The 16,259-nt window shown below is 35.8% G+C and overlaps 1 protein-coding gene across 1 annotated transcript in view; it reads left to right on the top strand.

Annotated features, from left to right (window-relative positions):
• The window catches only part of LOC108678519 (kinesin-like protein KIF17), a 40,479-nt gene that overhangs the window by 11,200 nt on the left and 13,020 nt on the right, over positions 1–16,259 (top strand). Inside the window, exons 2-6 of the mRNA XM_018166969.2 lie at positions 1,354–1,515; positions 9,615–9,730; positions 10,786–10,955; positions 14,102–14,332; positions 15,856–15,995. Of these exons, the coding sequence (XP_018022458.2) occupies positions 1,354–1,515; positions 9,615–9,730; positions 10,786–10,955; positions 14,102–14,332; positions 15,856–15,995 (819 nt within the window). The remainder of the gene's footprint in view (positions 1–1,353; positions 1,516–9,614; positions 9,731–10,785; positions 10,956–14,101; positions 14,333–15,855; positions 15,996–16,259) is intronic.

The raw sequence follows: 16,259 nt of genomic DNA, 5'->3' as shown, positions 1-16,259 counted from the left end.
TCGTGGTATCATTTAAGATACTTAATTGTCGTGATGCTCAAAGAGGTATTTTATTGTCATGGTATCTTTAGTGCAACTTTATTGTCGTGATATTCAAAGTGATACTATATTGTCGTGGTGTTCCTGATAATGATTTATTACTGTACCGTTGATAATGATGCTTTCTATTGTGATGTACGTGATTATGCTTCATATCCGAGATGGTCCTAATGATGCTCTATAGCCATAGTATGGTAGTGTATAGTGATACCTTACGGTTGTGGACGGTTGTGGTGGTGTAGGGGGTCATAACGATGGTTTAGAATTTGTATTGTGAGAATGATGAAATTTTAACTAAAAGGTTTGATAATATTTCGTGAGGACAGTGAATGCGCGCTGTGGTGTGATGATAGTTATGTGCTGTGGTGGGATTATTGTGTGTTGTGGTATGAATGTTGTGTGTTGTATGTGATGATATTTACGTGTTGCTGCACTTCCATCGCAAAATTTCATCACTCACCAAGACAGTGTAAAAAAATTCTCAACTGCCTTCCTAAATTTCCGAGAGGTCTCACTCGAATTGAAGGTCGTCCTCAAGCGGACTCTAATTAATTCGAGGACTCTTCAGGACTCTCGAGGAGACTCTTTAAATAAAAGAAATGCATATTTTAATTTCTGAGACTCCAATCTCTACTGGGCTTCTGTTTGCAGTAAATACAAGATAAAAATTCGTAAATGTAACCGAGAAACTACTCACAGAAGTCGAATCTGCAATGCGGGTTTATAATATTCGCATATAAAATGTATATACTTTATGATATGTTTTAAAATATGTTGAGGAAAATACATAATTTATATAATTTAGTATTAGCATTTTAAGAATATTTTGCAAGTAAATAGTTTATATTTGCACTTGTTTACCAGGAAGAGTTTCAGAAGGTATTGCTGAATGCCAGAGTTGAAAGCGCTGTCTTTCGGTACTAAATAAAATAGTGCTGTGTGATATATTCAGTATTATGGCCTCTATAGAATAACTTAGAATAACTAATCAATTGAATTTCCTTACGACGAATGTGTTACTTGAAACATTTTAGACCGAATATGGTAATTATTTACTCATCCCATGCTTAATGAGATACTTCGATCATGGCAAACCTAATATAGCGCTCGAATTATCTCGTGCTTAAGGAGATACTTGGATCATCGCTAACCTGATATGGCACTCGAATTATCTCGTGCTTAATGAGATAATGGGATCATCGCTAACCTGAAATGGCACTCGAATTATCTCGTGCTTAATGAGATAATGGGTGAAAAATATTTCATTCTGGTAGCTGGTAACAAAAACTAAATTGAGATATTTTTCTATTACAGATCGTGGTACAGATGGAGCAGGGCATTATATGCCACCTCACATCACCAGAGGGCCACAACAACTCCTCTGATCCACCCAAGAGCTTCACATTTGACGGCGCGTACCACATCGACTCCACCACAGAGAGCATTTACAACGATGTGGGCTTCCCCATTGTTGAGGTGAGTGCAGTGTTGAAGGTAATATTAATAATATAAATATAATATAACTAATATGTGTAATTATAAATATAATATATAGTATAAATAATATAATTAATATAATATCAATAGTAATATTTATTAATAAAAATGAGTAATGATAATTAATACAAATGCAATAATATAATTGGCACCAACTATGAGGTTTTACTGCTATTTCGGTTCTAAATCTCGTCATCTTCGTTGATTGCAGACACCTTTGCTTCTTAATGATATGGTTCAGTGTCATGTAAGGACTATACAAAGCTAATTTAAACCTCAGCTTTAATCCTTTCATATTAAAATGAAGCTTGACTCGTAAGACATAAAAGAGCTTTATACTTTGCTTCCCCCCTTCGCGAGCAACATTTTTAATCTGCAACATTGTGATGACAAATTAAGCGGCATTTAAAGTATTGAGATTTTTGCCGCAGCTATAAATTCAAATAGTGAACAATGCACTGAAAATCATATAAAACTTTAATTATCAAACCAACTCGAAGAAAGAAGGCAATCTTAATGTTTCCTGCAGCCATGACAATTAATATTAATTTTTATGTAAACTATAGCGCACAAATTTCAATGCACCCATTCATAATCTCGGCTTGCATTGATTAGTTTTCTCTAATAGTCGTTGTCGCAAAATCAAAAGGGGAATATAATGATTACAATATTTATATAATGCACTCGCTACAGGGATCGATGGAAGTTAGATTCGAATATTTAAACACTATTTATGAATTGAAGCAAAACTTTTCTTGACATATTACGTCACAATTTGATGCATTATTGTTTTTAAAATCATGGATAGCATGCAGTCGTCAATCGTGCTGTTCCCATATTAGCATAGACTGTTCCTTAACACGAAACATATTGAAATAATCTTAGCGTGGAATATATTTAAATTAATCCTATCGCCAAACATAAAAAAATTAACCGTGTCTAGAAATAAATGGAATCAATCTTATCGTTAACCATCTAAAAAGTAATCTTATCAGCAAACATCTTGATATAAATGATACCTTGCAATATAAAACAACAATAATTATTCTCCCTTTCTAGAAACGTTCACAAGCAAATCTCATCGCATAACATCTATAACAACTGATCTCTTCGTGGAAAATCTAGAAAGTATTCATTTCTTTTCTGAAGAGAAAAACAATGAATTTCTTTTCTGGAGTATTCATTTCTTTTCGAAGAGATTCAGATCTGAATCTCTTCGTGTTTAATCTCGACATTAACATTTTCGTGGAATATTCTAAAATGCATCAAGTAAAAAAACATCTATATAGTTTATCTTACTCCGAAATATCTAGAGCATCTCAATGTTTTGCGCAGGCAACTAGAAATTAATATTATCCCAAACGTATAAAAATTAATCTCATTACGGAACATCAAGGAACGAATCGCAGAATGTCATGAAAAATAAGTGGCAGTGTATGCCACATTGTAGGAATAGGTTACTGGGCGAATATGTCAGCTGTTTTTGATTGAAATTTGTGCCTTGCTCTATAATCAAAATGTCAATTGTATGTCATGGATGAGAAGTATAGTTGAATAATTGATATCATCTAGAAGATGCTATATAGATCTCGTCTACATTGAGGTCATCTCATTATAAGCTAGGATAGATTTCTAGAAGTAATTCAGTTTATCTTACCTTGACTTCTAAAAAATAAATGCATTTTTCCGAACTAAAAATATAATTTCATTTCTTCGTTTTTTTTTCGCAAATATAGATTTTTAGTTTTTTGTTACAACCTATGCCTGCACCCAGGATGGATATAGTAACGCTGACACTGAAATAAAAGCTTAAGGTTATTTTGGTATTGGATATGCTATTCTTGAAATCGAGTTAAAATAATATAAAATTACCGCTGTTACAATTTTCTCAATGCCCTTGGAAAATGTTATTTTTTTGTCTTAGAGCTGCTAAAAAAATTATAAATCCGTTTAATACCGATCCGTCATGCTGTGAACATTGATCGTCATGCTGTGAACATTGATCGACATGCGGCGAATCATTCAAGTCATTCTGGGACGCATGGTTGTCATGCTATGCATATCGTGCTATAAATCATGATAGATAATTATGCTGCTCCCCATGATTGTATTTTATGCTATTAGTTTTATGCTATTAGACTGCATTGCCATGCTGTTAGTCGTGACTGCATTGCCATGCTGTGACTCATGGCCATCATATGGCTACCATGTGGCTGCCATCATATGGCTACCATGTGGCTGCCATGTGGCCATCATGTGGCCAACATGTGGCCGTCATGAGGCCGCCATGTGGCAGTCATGTGTCCGCCAAGTAGCCGTCATGTGGCCGCCATGTGGCCGTCCTATGGCCGCCATGAGGCCGCCATGTGGCCGTCATGTGGCCGCCATGTGGCCGCCGTGTGACTGACATGTGACCGTCATGTGGCCGTCATGTGGCCGTCATGTGGCCGTCATGTGGCCGTCATGAGGCCATGCAGCTGAAAGGTGCCCAATGAGCCAGTGTTCGATCACGCACAGAATGTAGGGCAAGGCTGGTCACGAAGCTCAAGCCGGCGGCACTGAAGCGAAGTCTCGCAGGCATCGCGCACTCGCTGCTCTGGGCCGTGGCACTGCGAGTGCCATGCCACTATACAGCTATTCATGATGATTCGATCATTCATAAAAAATCGCAGAATGGCAATTTCTGTGAAATTGTTATCGGAAAAGTGTACACAAAAATGTAAAACACAACAAAACTTCATTCTTATGTGCACAGAATGAATTTTTTATCTAAATTTTGGTGGAGATTAAACAATAACATTTGAAATTTTACGTGCGCCTATATTTTTCAGTGGATTTTTAGTGCAAGTCCATGATAAATTGAAATGGCCCAGGAAAGCTTGAATGGAAATTTATTGGACAAAGAAGCGTAATGACAATTAACCGAATTATCGGATCAATAATGAATATTCACAAGTGCCATTGTATTAACTATGTTAGTAATTCAGTTTATTTTTAATGCAATCCCTAATTTTTTTCTGCTGCATCCGGCCAACGCTAGATTCAAAACCTCATCGACTTAAGATTTTTTACATCATGTCAGTTACGTCCTGCTATTGTTAGTGAGGCAACAATATTAGTAACACCTACAACGGAAAAAAATACTTAAAAATCTGAATGATTAATGTATACAACCAAATTAATTTCCGAATCAATGCAAGCTTTATCCCGTCACTCGGCCTCCAGACTCACGAAACCAAACAATTAACCTTGACCGGCTTGCCTCGGTTTGTGCAGGTTGTCAACCGGACGACAACCGCAACAATGCCTTGCCTTGCCACCCAAGATTAATTCAAGACAAGATTTCTTAGATTAATGATGCATTGAAGACTTTTTGTCTGGAAATTGATGTCGGAAAATTATTCCTAGATTCAACGATCGAACCTCGACATTTTTGTTGCACTTCTCGATAACTTATCATCTGTCGACTTATGTAAAATTTAACAAGTAATTGTTCTTCCACGCAACAATTAATTTCCAGGCACGCTGACCTCAAACCTGACATTCCTTGTTCTCCACGTTCACGGTCACCGACATGCAGTGCACTACATCGCTGAAACGCAGTGAATGAAACTGTAATATATTGGAATTAACTACATAATGCTATACAAAGCGTTACTGTGCACAGCATCGCTGCGATGGAGTGGATTTTACCAATGTGATGCATTGCAATTCATTACCGTAATGCAGTGCACGGCATCAAGGCGATGCAGTGCACCGCTTTAAGGCAATGCATTGCATGGCTTTGCTGCCATGCAGTGCACGGCATCAGGGCGATGCAGTGCACGACATCGCGGCTAATTCAAATCAATTAAATGGACGCGTTACGATTAAACTATTCATATGAACTCAGGAGATTATAAATGAAAGACGATTGATATGAATTTATTAATACTTATACGATATTATTGTATTGCTGAATGAAATTGCACTGCTTTTTTTAATCTCTAAAGCTTGCAGGAATTTCCAAGCAGTCACGCAAAATAACTTAATAAGGGAATTCGCAGTCATCAGCAAATATCAAAATTTATCCTGCATGAATTTCAATCTCAATTTCCGTGAATGGCCTCAGTTCGTTCAGACTCGGTGACCTTGCCTGTAGTGTCCTGACACCTAATACCGTCCTGTAGTGTCCTGACACCTAATATCGTCCTGCAGTGTCCTGACACCTAATATCGTCCTGTAGTGTCCTGACACCTAATATCGTCCTGTAGTGTACTGACACCTAATATCGTCCTTGTAGATTACTTGAATGTCACCTAGCGTCATTCTAGTGCGGGATTTGAATACTTTATTAAAGACAAGACATCGTCTTATGTCTTCATAACCGTAAATCTGGAAGCGTAATTTAAACCGTGCGCCGTAAGAACAAAGGGCTTTGTGACGTGACGTACAGCGTCGACATTGAGTTAGTTAGTTCCTTTGATACACAGTATTGCTTGTATATTTATAGGTGCTACACTTTTATTGAACTGCTTTTATTGGATCAAGGTTTGTAAGAGAAAAACCTTCGTAGAAATATTTAATATGCGGCAAATCAGCCTATTGATAGTGATAAAATACATTAAAATCGAATTTGCTTTACATCTCTAAATTGCAAAAAGAAATTAACTCACGAAGGTCAGAATGAGATTATTCAATGTATTCAGAATCTTCAGTTCCCGGTTTTCATCCATAATCAATATTTATCGTATTCATAATACTGAATACGCATGAACACATAATACAAGTGAACATACATAATACAAGACAAGAGTCCGTTCACTGAATACATAATACAAGTGAACGGATTTAGTTCAGAATAAAGGCTGCAAAATTGCCATCATCATTGAAGCTGCAAACACCAGCAGCATCAGCAGTACTAGCAGCATCAAGCAATCAGCAGCAATACCAGCATATACTGTATATAGCACCTGCGCTATAAGTACAATAGGCAGAAGCACCAGCATTACCAGCAGCATCTTTGGTAGCACTAATAACACCATCAGCGGCATTTGTAGCACCATCAACAGCATAAGTTGCACCATCAACAGCATCAGCAGCGCCATCAGCAGCACCATCAGCAGCATTAACAGTGCCATCAGCAGCACCATCGGCAGCACCAACAGTGCCATCAGCAGCAACATCAGCAGCATCAGCAGCACCATCAGCAGCACCAACAGTGCCAACAGCAGCAACATCGGCAGCACCATCAGCAGCACCAGCAGCGCCATCAGCAGGACCATCAGCAACATCATCAGCAGAACCAACAGTACCAGCAGCATCACCAGCAGCATCACCAGCAGCAACATCATCTGCAGTACCATCAGTAGCATCATCAGCGCCATCATCATCAGCAGTTGCGTGCTCGCTCTTATCTTCCTCACAGCAACATTGTTGACTTACTCCCCTTAACTCGCTACCCTCATGACACGACCCTCATGATTACAGCCCTCGCCTCTCACCCCTCAACAAATACAACTCACCCTCGACGCAGTTCAAAGTTGCTTCATCAATTAGACTCTTTAGTGGCTTCCTTTGTTGCGATGGAAGATTTGAGTTTTTACAGCAGAGTCAGTAAGTTTTTGGGGGTGGAAAATAATGTTCAAACTTTCAAAATGTCCGAAATGTCCTAAAATACTAATGTGCCAAAATTTAACATAGTTATAAATATTCATTTGATTATATAATTACACTCGTTTGATTCGCAGAAAATGATCAAGCAAGAGTTAAACACTATTATTTTATAGTCTTGATGTTGGGTTGAATATTTTAATGCGTCAATCTTTATTTACACTTCATATTTTGAGACTCTCAAATTTTATTCATGAATGAAACATAAATTATTGGTAAATCTTGAATACTTCACATCGATTTCCGTACCGACGACATTATTTCTAAATACATAGTAAACAAATAATTTTAATTGCAATAATTTTTTAATCCATATGGGCCAAAATAACGAAGAAAGAGCTAACGTTTGTTTTATTGAAATTGAAGGTTTCCAAAACATTTATTTATGTAATTGAGAGTGCATACATGTGATTGGACTTTATAATGATGATATGAATGATATTTCATAATAGTCATTATCGATTATCAGCAATGATACTTTACTCTTAACTTGTAAGTCATTTACTGTTTACTTGCTGTTTTCTAGTATGTACGCAACATAATTGTCGTATATTCCTAGTATGTTATCATGCTAGCAACATAATTGTGGCACATTCTATGATCATTTCTAATTAATTTTGGCTCCATGCTGAAAATTTGTTGCTCATTGACGCGAGGCAGTGGCAGAAAAATACTTTTACTGGTGATTGGTGATTGTTTACTGCTTCTTATCGGTTGTTTGCTACTGATTGGCGACTCATTTCGGCTCATTATTGGTTGCTGATCCTTGTTTTCTCTTGTGTAGATCATTTACCGCTCATTTCAACTCAGTGGCTCCTGTTTTGTTGCTCTGGCATTCATATGCTCACTCACAAGCCGCCGAGATCCCGCTTCTCTGAGAATTTCCATTGCGTCAATTGGAGGAAAATCAACAAGTTATGGGTTGTTTATCCACAGTATTTAATACAAGCAGTATTTATACAAAATCGTCTGATACATCATCAAACAGTTGAAAGAGTTGAAAATTAGTTTTATAACCGTAAATTGACTCCTATATAATCCTACTTTATTTTTCCTACCCTCAACCGCAGAACCTCAAAAATTCTCCCATAAAGCAGCATTTCCTTTTTCATTACTGAAAAATATGTCGGGGAATTACTAATCAATACATAATTTATTAAACGAATAGAGTTTGGATTAATTTTAATAAAATTTTAATCTTTTAATAATAATTTTAATATATTTAATTTTTTTTATTAGTTTGACAATAATAATAGCAAGACTTATTTACATTATCAATTTTTTATTATATTTATTTTACTATTTTATAATTATTATTATTATTATTATCATTATTATTATTATTATATTATTATTATTATTATTACCATTATTTTATGCATATTCTGTTCGGTCGTTGCATTTCAATTAAATTTCAACGCCTTTGTTTGAAGCTTCTCCATCCATTCTAAGGCCCTCTGTTTCCATCCAAGAGTATGAGAGACGGCAAAGATTTTACAGCTTTATTTGGGGAGCTCATAAGAGGGAATCCCTCCATTTCCTCCCTCAAGAGGATATCCAACGTAATCTGGCGAGAAACTCCCTAGATTTATCAACGTCCGCAAGAACTTTCATCGAAAACAAAGGAAAGGCCCATCACTTTTCTCTCGAGTGTGAATCGAAAAAAACTCTGCGATATTAAGGAAAATAATTTTTCGGATCTGCTGACTCAGTTCGTCTGCACGACGAGAAAATAAATGCCCTTGATGAGAAGTTTTTTCTGACATGAAGTTCATATAAATTGTTAGGAGAAGCCATTATGGAAAAAATATACAGTAGTAACTGGATTTTATTAATGGTTTAATTTATTGAATATTTATCATATTAAATGTGAGCAGTTATCTTCTGTTCGATTGTATTATATTAACCTTTAAATCAAGCAAAGACAATAGGATCGCGATCTGCTCTTCAGGCATTTGTCAAATTTTTTTTTTAATTTCTCGCAATTCGTAACGAAAATTTTCATGGACGTCTTTTTAAAGAGAATGAGGATTTCGCATCAGAATTTGCTACTAGTTTACTGAAAATTCGTTTATTATTATTTACTTCTTTTTTATATGCAACAATTTCATTAATTTGTTTATTGAAACTTCTATATTTATAAATCGTGCTGGATATATTCAGCTGAAATTTCATTAATTTGTTTGATGTAATTCTACCATCAACATATATTTTTAGTTCAGTTCTAAACCGATTTCGAATTTTCGCCTGTACATTTAATCAAAACCTCCTCCTTTTAAAATTATTATCGTTGCCGATGCGGCTCCATTGATACATCAGTGACTACTTAGCGTTGTACTCAAAAACTTGTTTTAGTTGCCGCTGTTTAATAAAGTTTTAAAGTTATACACGTAAAATAAATAAATTATACACGTAATGTTCGTCAGAGCGTCTTGGAGGGCTACAACGGAACCGTGTTCGCGTACGGCCAGACTGGATGCGGCAAAAGCTTCAGCATGCAGGGCATCACAGACCCTCCCACCCAAAGGGGCATCATACCCAGGTAGTAAACAGGCGTATTATACATGTGAACTGTATTATTTAATACTATTTATCATGCAGGGCATCACAGATCCTCCCACCCAAAGGGGCATCATACCCAGGTAGTAAACAGGCGTATAATACATGTGAACTGTATTATTTAATACTATTTATCATGCAGGGCATCACAGACCCTCCCACCCAAAGGGGCATCATACCCAGGTAGTAAACAGGCGTATTATACATATGAACTGTAATATTTAATACTATTTATCATGCAGGGCATAACAGACCCTCCAACCAAAAGAGGCATCATATCCAGGTAGAATAGTAAATATGTAAATATGTGGTAATATAAATACATAATACCATGCAATTCAGAGATACCTCCGCATAGAGGAGAATTGACCAATGTTGTGACCATCATCCTAAACATTGCTGCCCGTTATACAACTTATCTTACTTCAGTCATCAGCAAATCTTTTTTTAAATTGAACAATCAATCCTAGATTCTAAGTATTAACAGATATTGACAAAAGCCCAATGTTCTCGGGTGTGTGTTTTTTGCTTTGTCATTAAATTAATGTTTGTTGGTGAGACAAAATGAGGTATAAATTTTTCAACTAGTGATAATTCAAATTTTATGACTAAAAATTTAACGCCACTTTTCTATCAATATTTGCTATTTCATTTTCTGATGATTTCCAACTGGTATTTTCCCCAATTTATGTACAGCATAATAAATTTTTAAAAATAACACTGTTGCTACTATCGATGCTGTTAAAGGTTATCATCCGGTAATTTGGTCACGAGAATTAGAAATAAACGTGCCCATTCCCCCCAAAAACGACATTCACATATATTTTTGACTATTCAATTAGAATTTTCTCTGTTATTGTAATTTTAACGAGGCTAAATTCTTATCTTCTCTATTTTAATAATTCATCCATGTGAAAAATTAAAGCGAAAAAACGATAAAATTATCAATACGATAGAATTCAAATTTTATCGTATTCATTCTACATAAATTATTTTCGCAATTTCTATTTGTTAAGGTTTATGTTTTGTGTTGTTCAGGGCATTCGAGCACATCTTCGAGATGATCCAGACGTCTGCCGACATGAAGTATCTCGTGCTCGCGTCCTACTTAGAAATTTATAACGAGGAAATTCGAGACCTCCTCGGCGACGACGTAAAGAAAAAATTGGACCTCAAGGAGCATCCTGACAAGGGCGTTTACGTTCAAGGTGAGATCTTTTTTATATAATAGTCGATCTTAACTGTACTTGATGTTCCGAAATTACTTTAAATTCCTCAAATGAATAACCATTATTTTGATATCTGATTTAAACATTTTCACTTTAATCTCTATTAGTTTGAGATTTGAATTACAATTTTACTTAGAAAATCAGACCAGCAATCAAATTATTCACTAGAAGGTTTTAGCTACGGTTTAAAATGATTAAAAAATAGGCCGGTAAATTTAAATCGAAGTTCCCTCAAGAGTTTCAATGAAAATAATTTTACTAACCAACAAAATCTATAACTACGGTCTGAATCAATATACATTTAGAGGACGTTATGCTTTATATCAAATTACAAATGCAAATTCCTGGATAAATGTCTGATGAACTTTTATATCTGAACGAACGATATTTGCTATGCACACTCGTGCAATAATTGCTCAGTCTAATCACTTATGTTGTGTACAGCAAGTCGTAAAGTTGTGCTGTAAGATTCATGACGGCACTAGAGCCTTGTTTTGTCGTAGCCAATAAAATCGTTATTTCTTACACGTTGCCAATCCCGCAATATAGGAGCGACTCAGCAACGTGTTATTGACTGCAGTTGCTAAGACTGATATCGATGACACTCGGTTGGTAACGTCGCTACTTTAGCACACATTGGCTGGGTTACAGTGTAAAAAAATCTTCCTCCTGTAAAAGTCGGAATATGTCATCAAAAAATAAATACATTTGGAATTTATTTGTGTTAAAATTATTATTATTTATTTTAATTTATATGTATTTTTATCACTGTATTAAGGACACTTAATCCGATTTGAAAAATCAGAATATCCAATGAGCTAGTGAATAAATTTTTCTAAAGTATTCTATTATATTTAATGAATAACTGATGGATCCAAAATAAGGTTTACAAGCATTCTATTAATAGCATTTAGAATGTAATGGATAATAAGCTCGATATTGAGGTTAGTAATGCGGCGTCTATTCCACGAAGCACTCCAACATAATTAGCAACTGATGAAGCTGTCGTGGGCGATATCGTTAAGACCCTCCGCCCCTCCTCTGCTATTATGCTAATTCATAGCCCAGTGTTTGGGTACAATTAATTTCTGCAAGCCCTTGCATCAACATCATAACAAGCTCTTGCATCAACATCATCACAAGCTCTTGCATCAACATCATCACAAGACATTGCATCAACATCATCACAATTCCTTGCATCAACATCATCACAAGCCCTTGCATCAACATCATCACAAGCCCTTGCATCAGCATCATCACAAGCCCTTGCATCAACATCATCACAAGTCCTTGCATCAACATCATCACAAGTCCTTGCGTCAACATCATCACATGCCCTTGCGTCAACATCATCACAAGCCCTTTCATCAACATCATCACAAGCCCTAGAATCAACATCATCACAAGCCCTTGCATCAACATCATAACAAGTTCTTGCATCAACATCATCACAAGCCCTTGCATCAACATCATCACAAGCCCTTGCATCAACATCATCACAAGCCCAGTGGCTGGATTTAATATCTATGATTCATTAATTTTCTGTAAGATTAGTCTTACTATTTTCTATCACCACAATATGTGTAATTTTCACCGTAAATAAACATTACAAGTCTTCCTTTAATATTATATAGTTTTTACTTATATATTCATTTCTTAAAAAAAACTTTAAAAAAATTCTCTTCAAAAACTTCTTTTCATTTGTTTAAGGCTTCCCATTTGCTACTGCGTCGTAAAGAAACTCATATTCGTGTTGGATTTTATATATATGCATCTGAATTAAATTGATTGAAAATGATTTTAATACATAGTATAAGCATAAATTGACCAATGTCGTTTGTGATTTTTGCTAAGTCTTAAATTCTTTAGCGCTCCACAGTTTCTCCTCCGTCGCTTGATAATCTCTTTTACAGCGAGGCTTCCTCATCAAAGCCTTCATTTTTTCCAGGGCAATGTTTAGTTTCCTTGAACCCTTTAAAAAAATTTATAGTTCCTTAGCTTTTGCTTTCAACGTCGGACTTAATGTTTAATTTTAGCTGATTTTTTCTTGCTCTCATTGCCAGAGTTGAGGATTTTACGTAGAATTCTTCCGTGCTCTGTCCCTCGTTAGGAGAGCAAATTCCAGTTAAATCTTTTCAATTCTTATTAACTTTCCGGAAGAAAAAAATTTAAGGAGCCTTTGGCCATTGAAGTGTCCTGTTAGTTGTTACATATTTTTTAGGAACAAGATTTGAAGTTGGATAACTTGAAAATATATATTATTATATTTATCTGTTTTTTAATTCATTATTGCAGGTAGTTTTTTTCAATTAAGTTAAAGTTATGCATTACAATGAACATTCCATTAGTTTCCAGACAATGCTGCTGATAAATTCCAAAAAAGCTGCAAATTTTTCATTTAATCATAAGTTTCGATAAGAAATAACAAAAATGACAACTTGCTTGGCTGTCACACAAGCATAATATCGAAAAATGACAAATTTAGGATTCAGTGGCTTAATTAGAAATTTTTTCCTACACGTTTATACCCTGAGAAAATTGTTTTGGCGGTTGAAAATTTCTAAATCTTATTTTGATGAAGAGATTGCGTCGGAAATCCAAGCTGCTCCCGAGAGCGAATCTCTTGAGGACTCTTCACGAGGAGACGGATTTTTGTTCCCATTGCGATTGGGAAAAATTATGCAAAAGCAGAAATTCTTCTTCCCATAAATTTGGAATAACTTTTGAGAAGAACAAATTACATTACGACTGTAAGCATAATATTCTATCAGAATATTAACTATTTTGTATTTCAGAAGCGTTCTGAAGATAAATGAGAGCTATTATCATTGCATATTGATTAATGCTCGTACCAATATTTTCCATCTTTCCCTACCGCGCCTCGCTGCCCAGTCTTCAGCCAGCATCCTGTACACAAAATATTAAATAGTCAATTGAAATTTCATTCAAGTCAGTGTGCAATATAGTGCAACATTTAATTAATAAAATCAATTCCTTTTTTTTTTGGAATGGTGAGTGTGGGAGGCCTTTTTTATAAAAAAAAAGATAGTATCTACATTCCAGCAAATTTTACACCATTAAAGCACCAATATTTTCCATCTTTCTCCGCCGCGCCCGCTGTCCAGACCTCAGCCAGCATCCTGTACACAACACGACGGAGTGCGAGCGACTCATGGAGTTAGGCTGGGGCAACCGCTCGACGGGGGCGACGCTCATGAATAAGGATTCTTCTCGCTCACACTCCATCTTCACCATCTGCCTCGAGATGATGAACACTACAGGCGAAAACGACACCATTCGGTCGGGGAAACTCAACCTGGTCGATCTGGCTGGAAGTGAACGGCAGGCCAAAACAGGTCAGTGGTTTTGAATGTTTTATTTCGAGTCTTTTTCTTTTATAAATTATATTTTGCAAGCCAGTTAGTGTTGCATTATTTATATGTCATTAATTTTGCTCAAAAAATTTTTGAGGCAATTTTCCACTGTACGGCATGTAAAAAGAAGCAAGGACTACGATGGTCTCACAAAATTTATTGATGGAAACCTTCCCTTAGAAATTGAAATTTTGTTTCTCTTATTCACGGCCAATAATTATTAAATCGTTTCACTTATCGATTCAGCGACGCTCACGAAGAAATTTGTCGTTTCTTTATTTTTTCTCAAAGTTTTCTAGGTTATTTTAATTTCTCCAAATTAATTATCGAATGTTTTTGGATGAAGCTCGGCAGTTTTCGAGATTTAATTACAAGTCGTTGATGTTTGAAGATATTGACTTGACGGCTCGTAACGAAGTTTTTACTACAAAATCACTAGGGGTGAGTTAATGAAGAAAGTTTTCTACTTTCCGAGGCTCGTGAGGAGTTCTCAAGAGCTGATCTCTGCACTATTATAATCCTTAAAAAAAATCGTCGCCTCGGATCTTCTTTCAATCAATTAATTTTTTCTTCCTTAATCGAAACTTCATTGTAAGAGCCCAAATAATTTTCAGTTGATGAGGTCTATTGTATTTTGACAATCTCTTGATAATTTTAGTTCCATGATGGAACGAAAAATTTGCTCATGAAAACACAAATATAAAGCAGGTGAACACCAGATGAATTTTTACGTGGTTATGAAATTCTTAACTCAAACTTAGTTCAAACGTTGAGATGGTTAATCAACCGTATATTTTCCTGCGTATAATATTTTATTAAAAAAATTCTGCATCGCTTGCCTGTTGATAGGGAATCGGTTGGGACAATAAGCTGTAACTACAATTTTTACGAAGCTACATAAATATAAAATAATCTCCTCCCACAGCCTTTCTATAATCCATGTTTTCGAGTTCCACGCATTTGCGTTTTTTTTCGACTTTTTGGCGCTGGAGTTTCCTAGTCTCGATATCGGTTCTGGTGACCCAGGTCCACTAACCTGATGATTCGATTTCGGAAAGAGGAAGAAGAGTCGAGTGTGTGTTTTTGTGTTTTTTTTTTTTTGAGGGAGAATGGGAACTGAGTCGCAGAAAATTTCAACAATCGTTTGAAAACGTATTGTTTCCTTTGGAATGACAGTAGAATCAGTACTTCTTACCTGCTGATCAATTAAACTCGATAGACATTTTTTTCCGACCGCAGGCAACAGAGATGATCATTTGTTTTATTTTCCTTAATTCAAGATGTGTCTTCTTTAATGAACTTCTCGCCTCTTCCATGTGTTTTATTTTAATTGATATTACCTGGGGTTCAGTGCATTTAATTTCCTTTGCACCCGCATTTCGGTGAGTATTAACGCATTTTAGTATTTTTTTCTCCTTTTGCGCTTTTTGTTAGTGCCGTTCATTATTTCTTTATGCCATTTCCTTCACATATCGTGCAATTTTGAAATGCGTTTCCATTTTCAGGAGCGACTGGTGATCGACTGAAAGAAGCAACCAAAATCAATCTCTCGCTCTCCGCTCTGGGCAACGTCATATCAGCGCTCGTCGACGGCAAGAGTAAACACATTCCGTACAGAGACTCGAAGCTCACCAGACTTTTGCAGGTCAATGAAATTATTTCCTTTCCAACCCGAAGGCATGAATTTTACTTTAATTCAGATTTAAACATACAAAGGCATTCAAACATTTTCAAACCGAATGCATAAATTTTACTTTATTTCTGATTGAAACATACATAGATATTCAAACTCATTCAAACGCACACGCCGTACAAAGACTCGAAGCTCACCAGACTTTTGCAGGTCACTGAAATTATTTCCTTTTCAACCCGAAGGCATGAATTTTACTTTAATTCTGATTGAAATATA

This window comes from Hyalella azteca, unplaced genomic scaffold, assembly GCF_000764305.2.
Source record: "Hyalella azteca isolate HAZT.00-mixed unplaced genomic scaffold, Hazt_2.0.2 contig15967, whole genome shotgun sequence".
Classification (NCBI taxonomy): domain Eukaryota; kingdom Metazoa; phylum Arthropoda; class Malacostraca; order Amphipoda; family Hyalellidae; genus Hyalella; species Hyalella azteca.
Note: the sequence above shows the minus strand (reverse complement) of the source record. Positions and strands in the feature narration are given on the sequence as shown.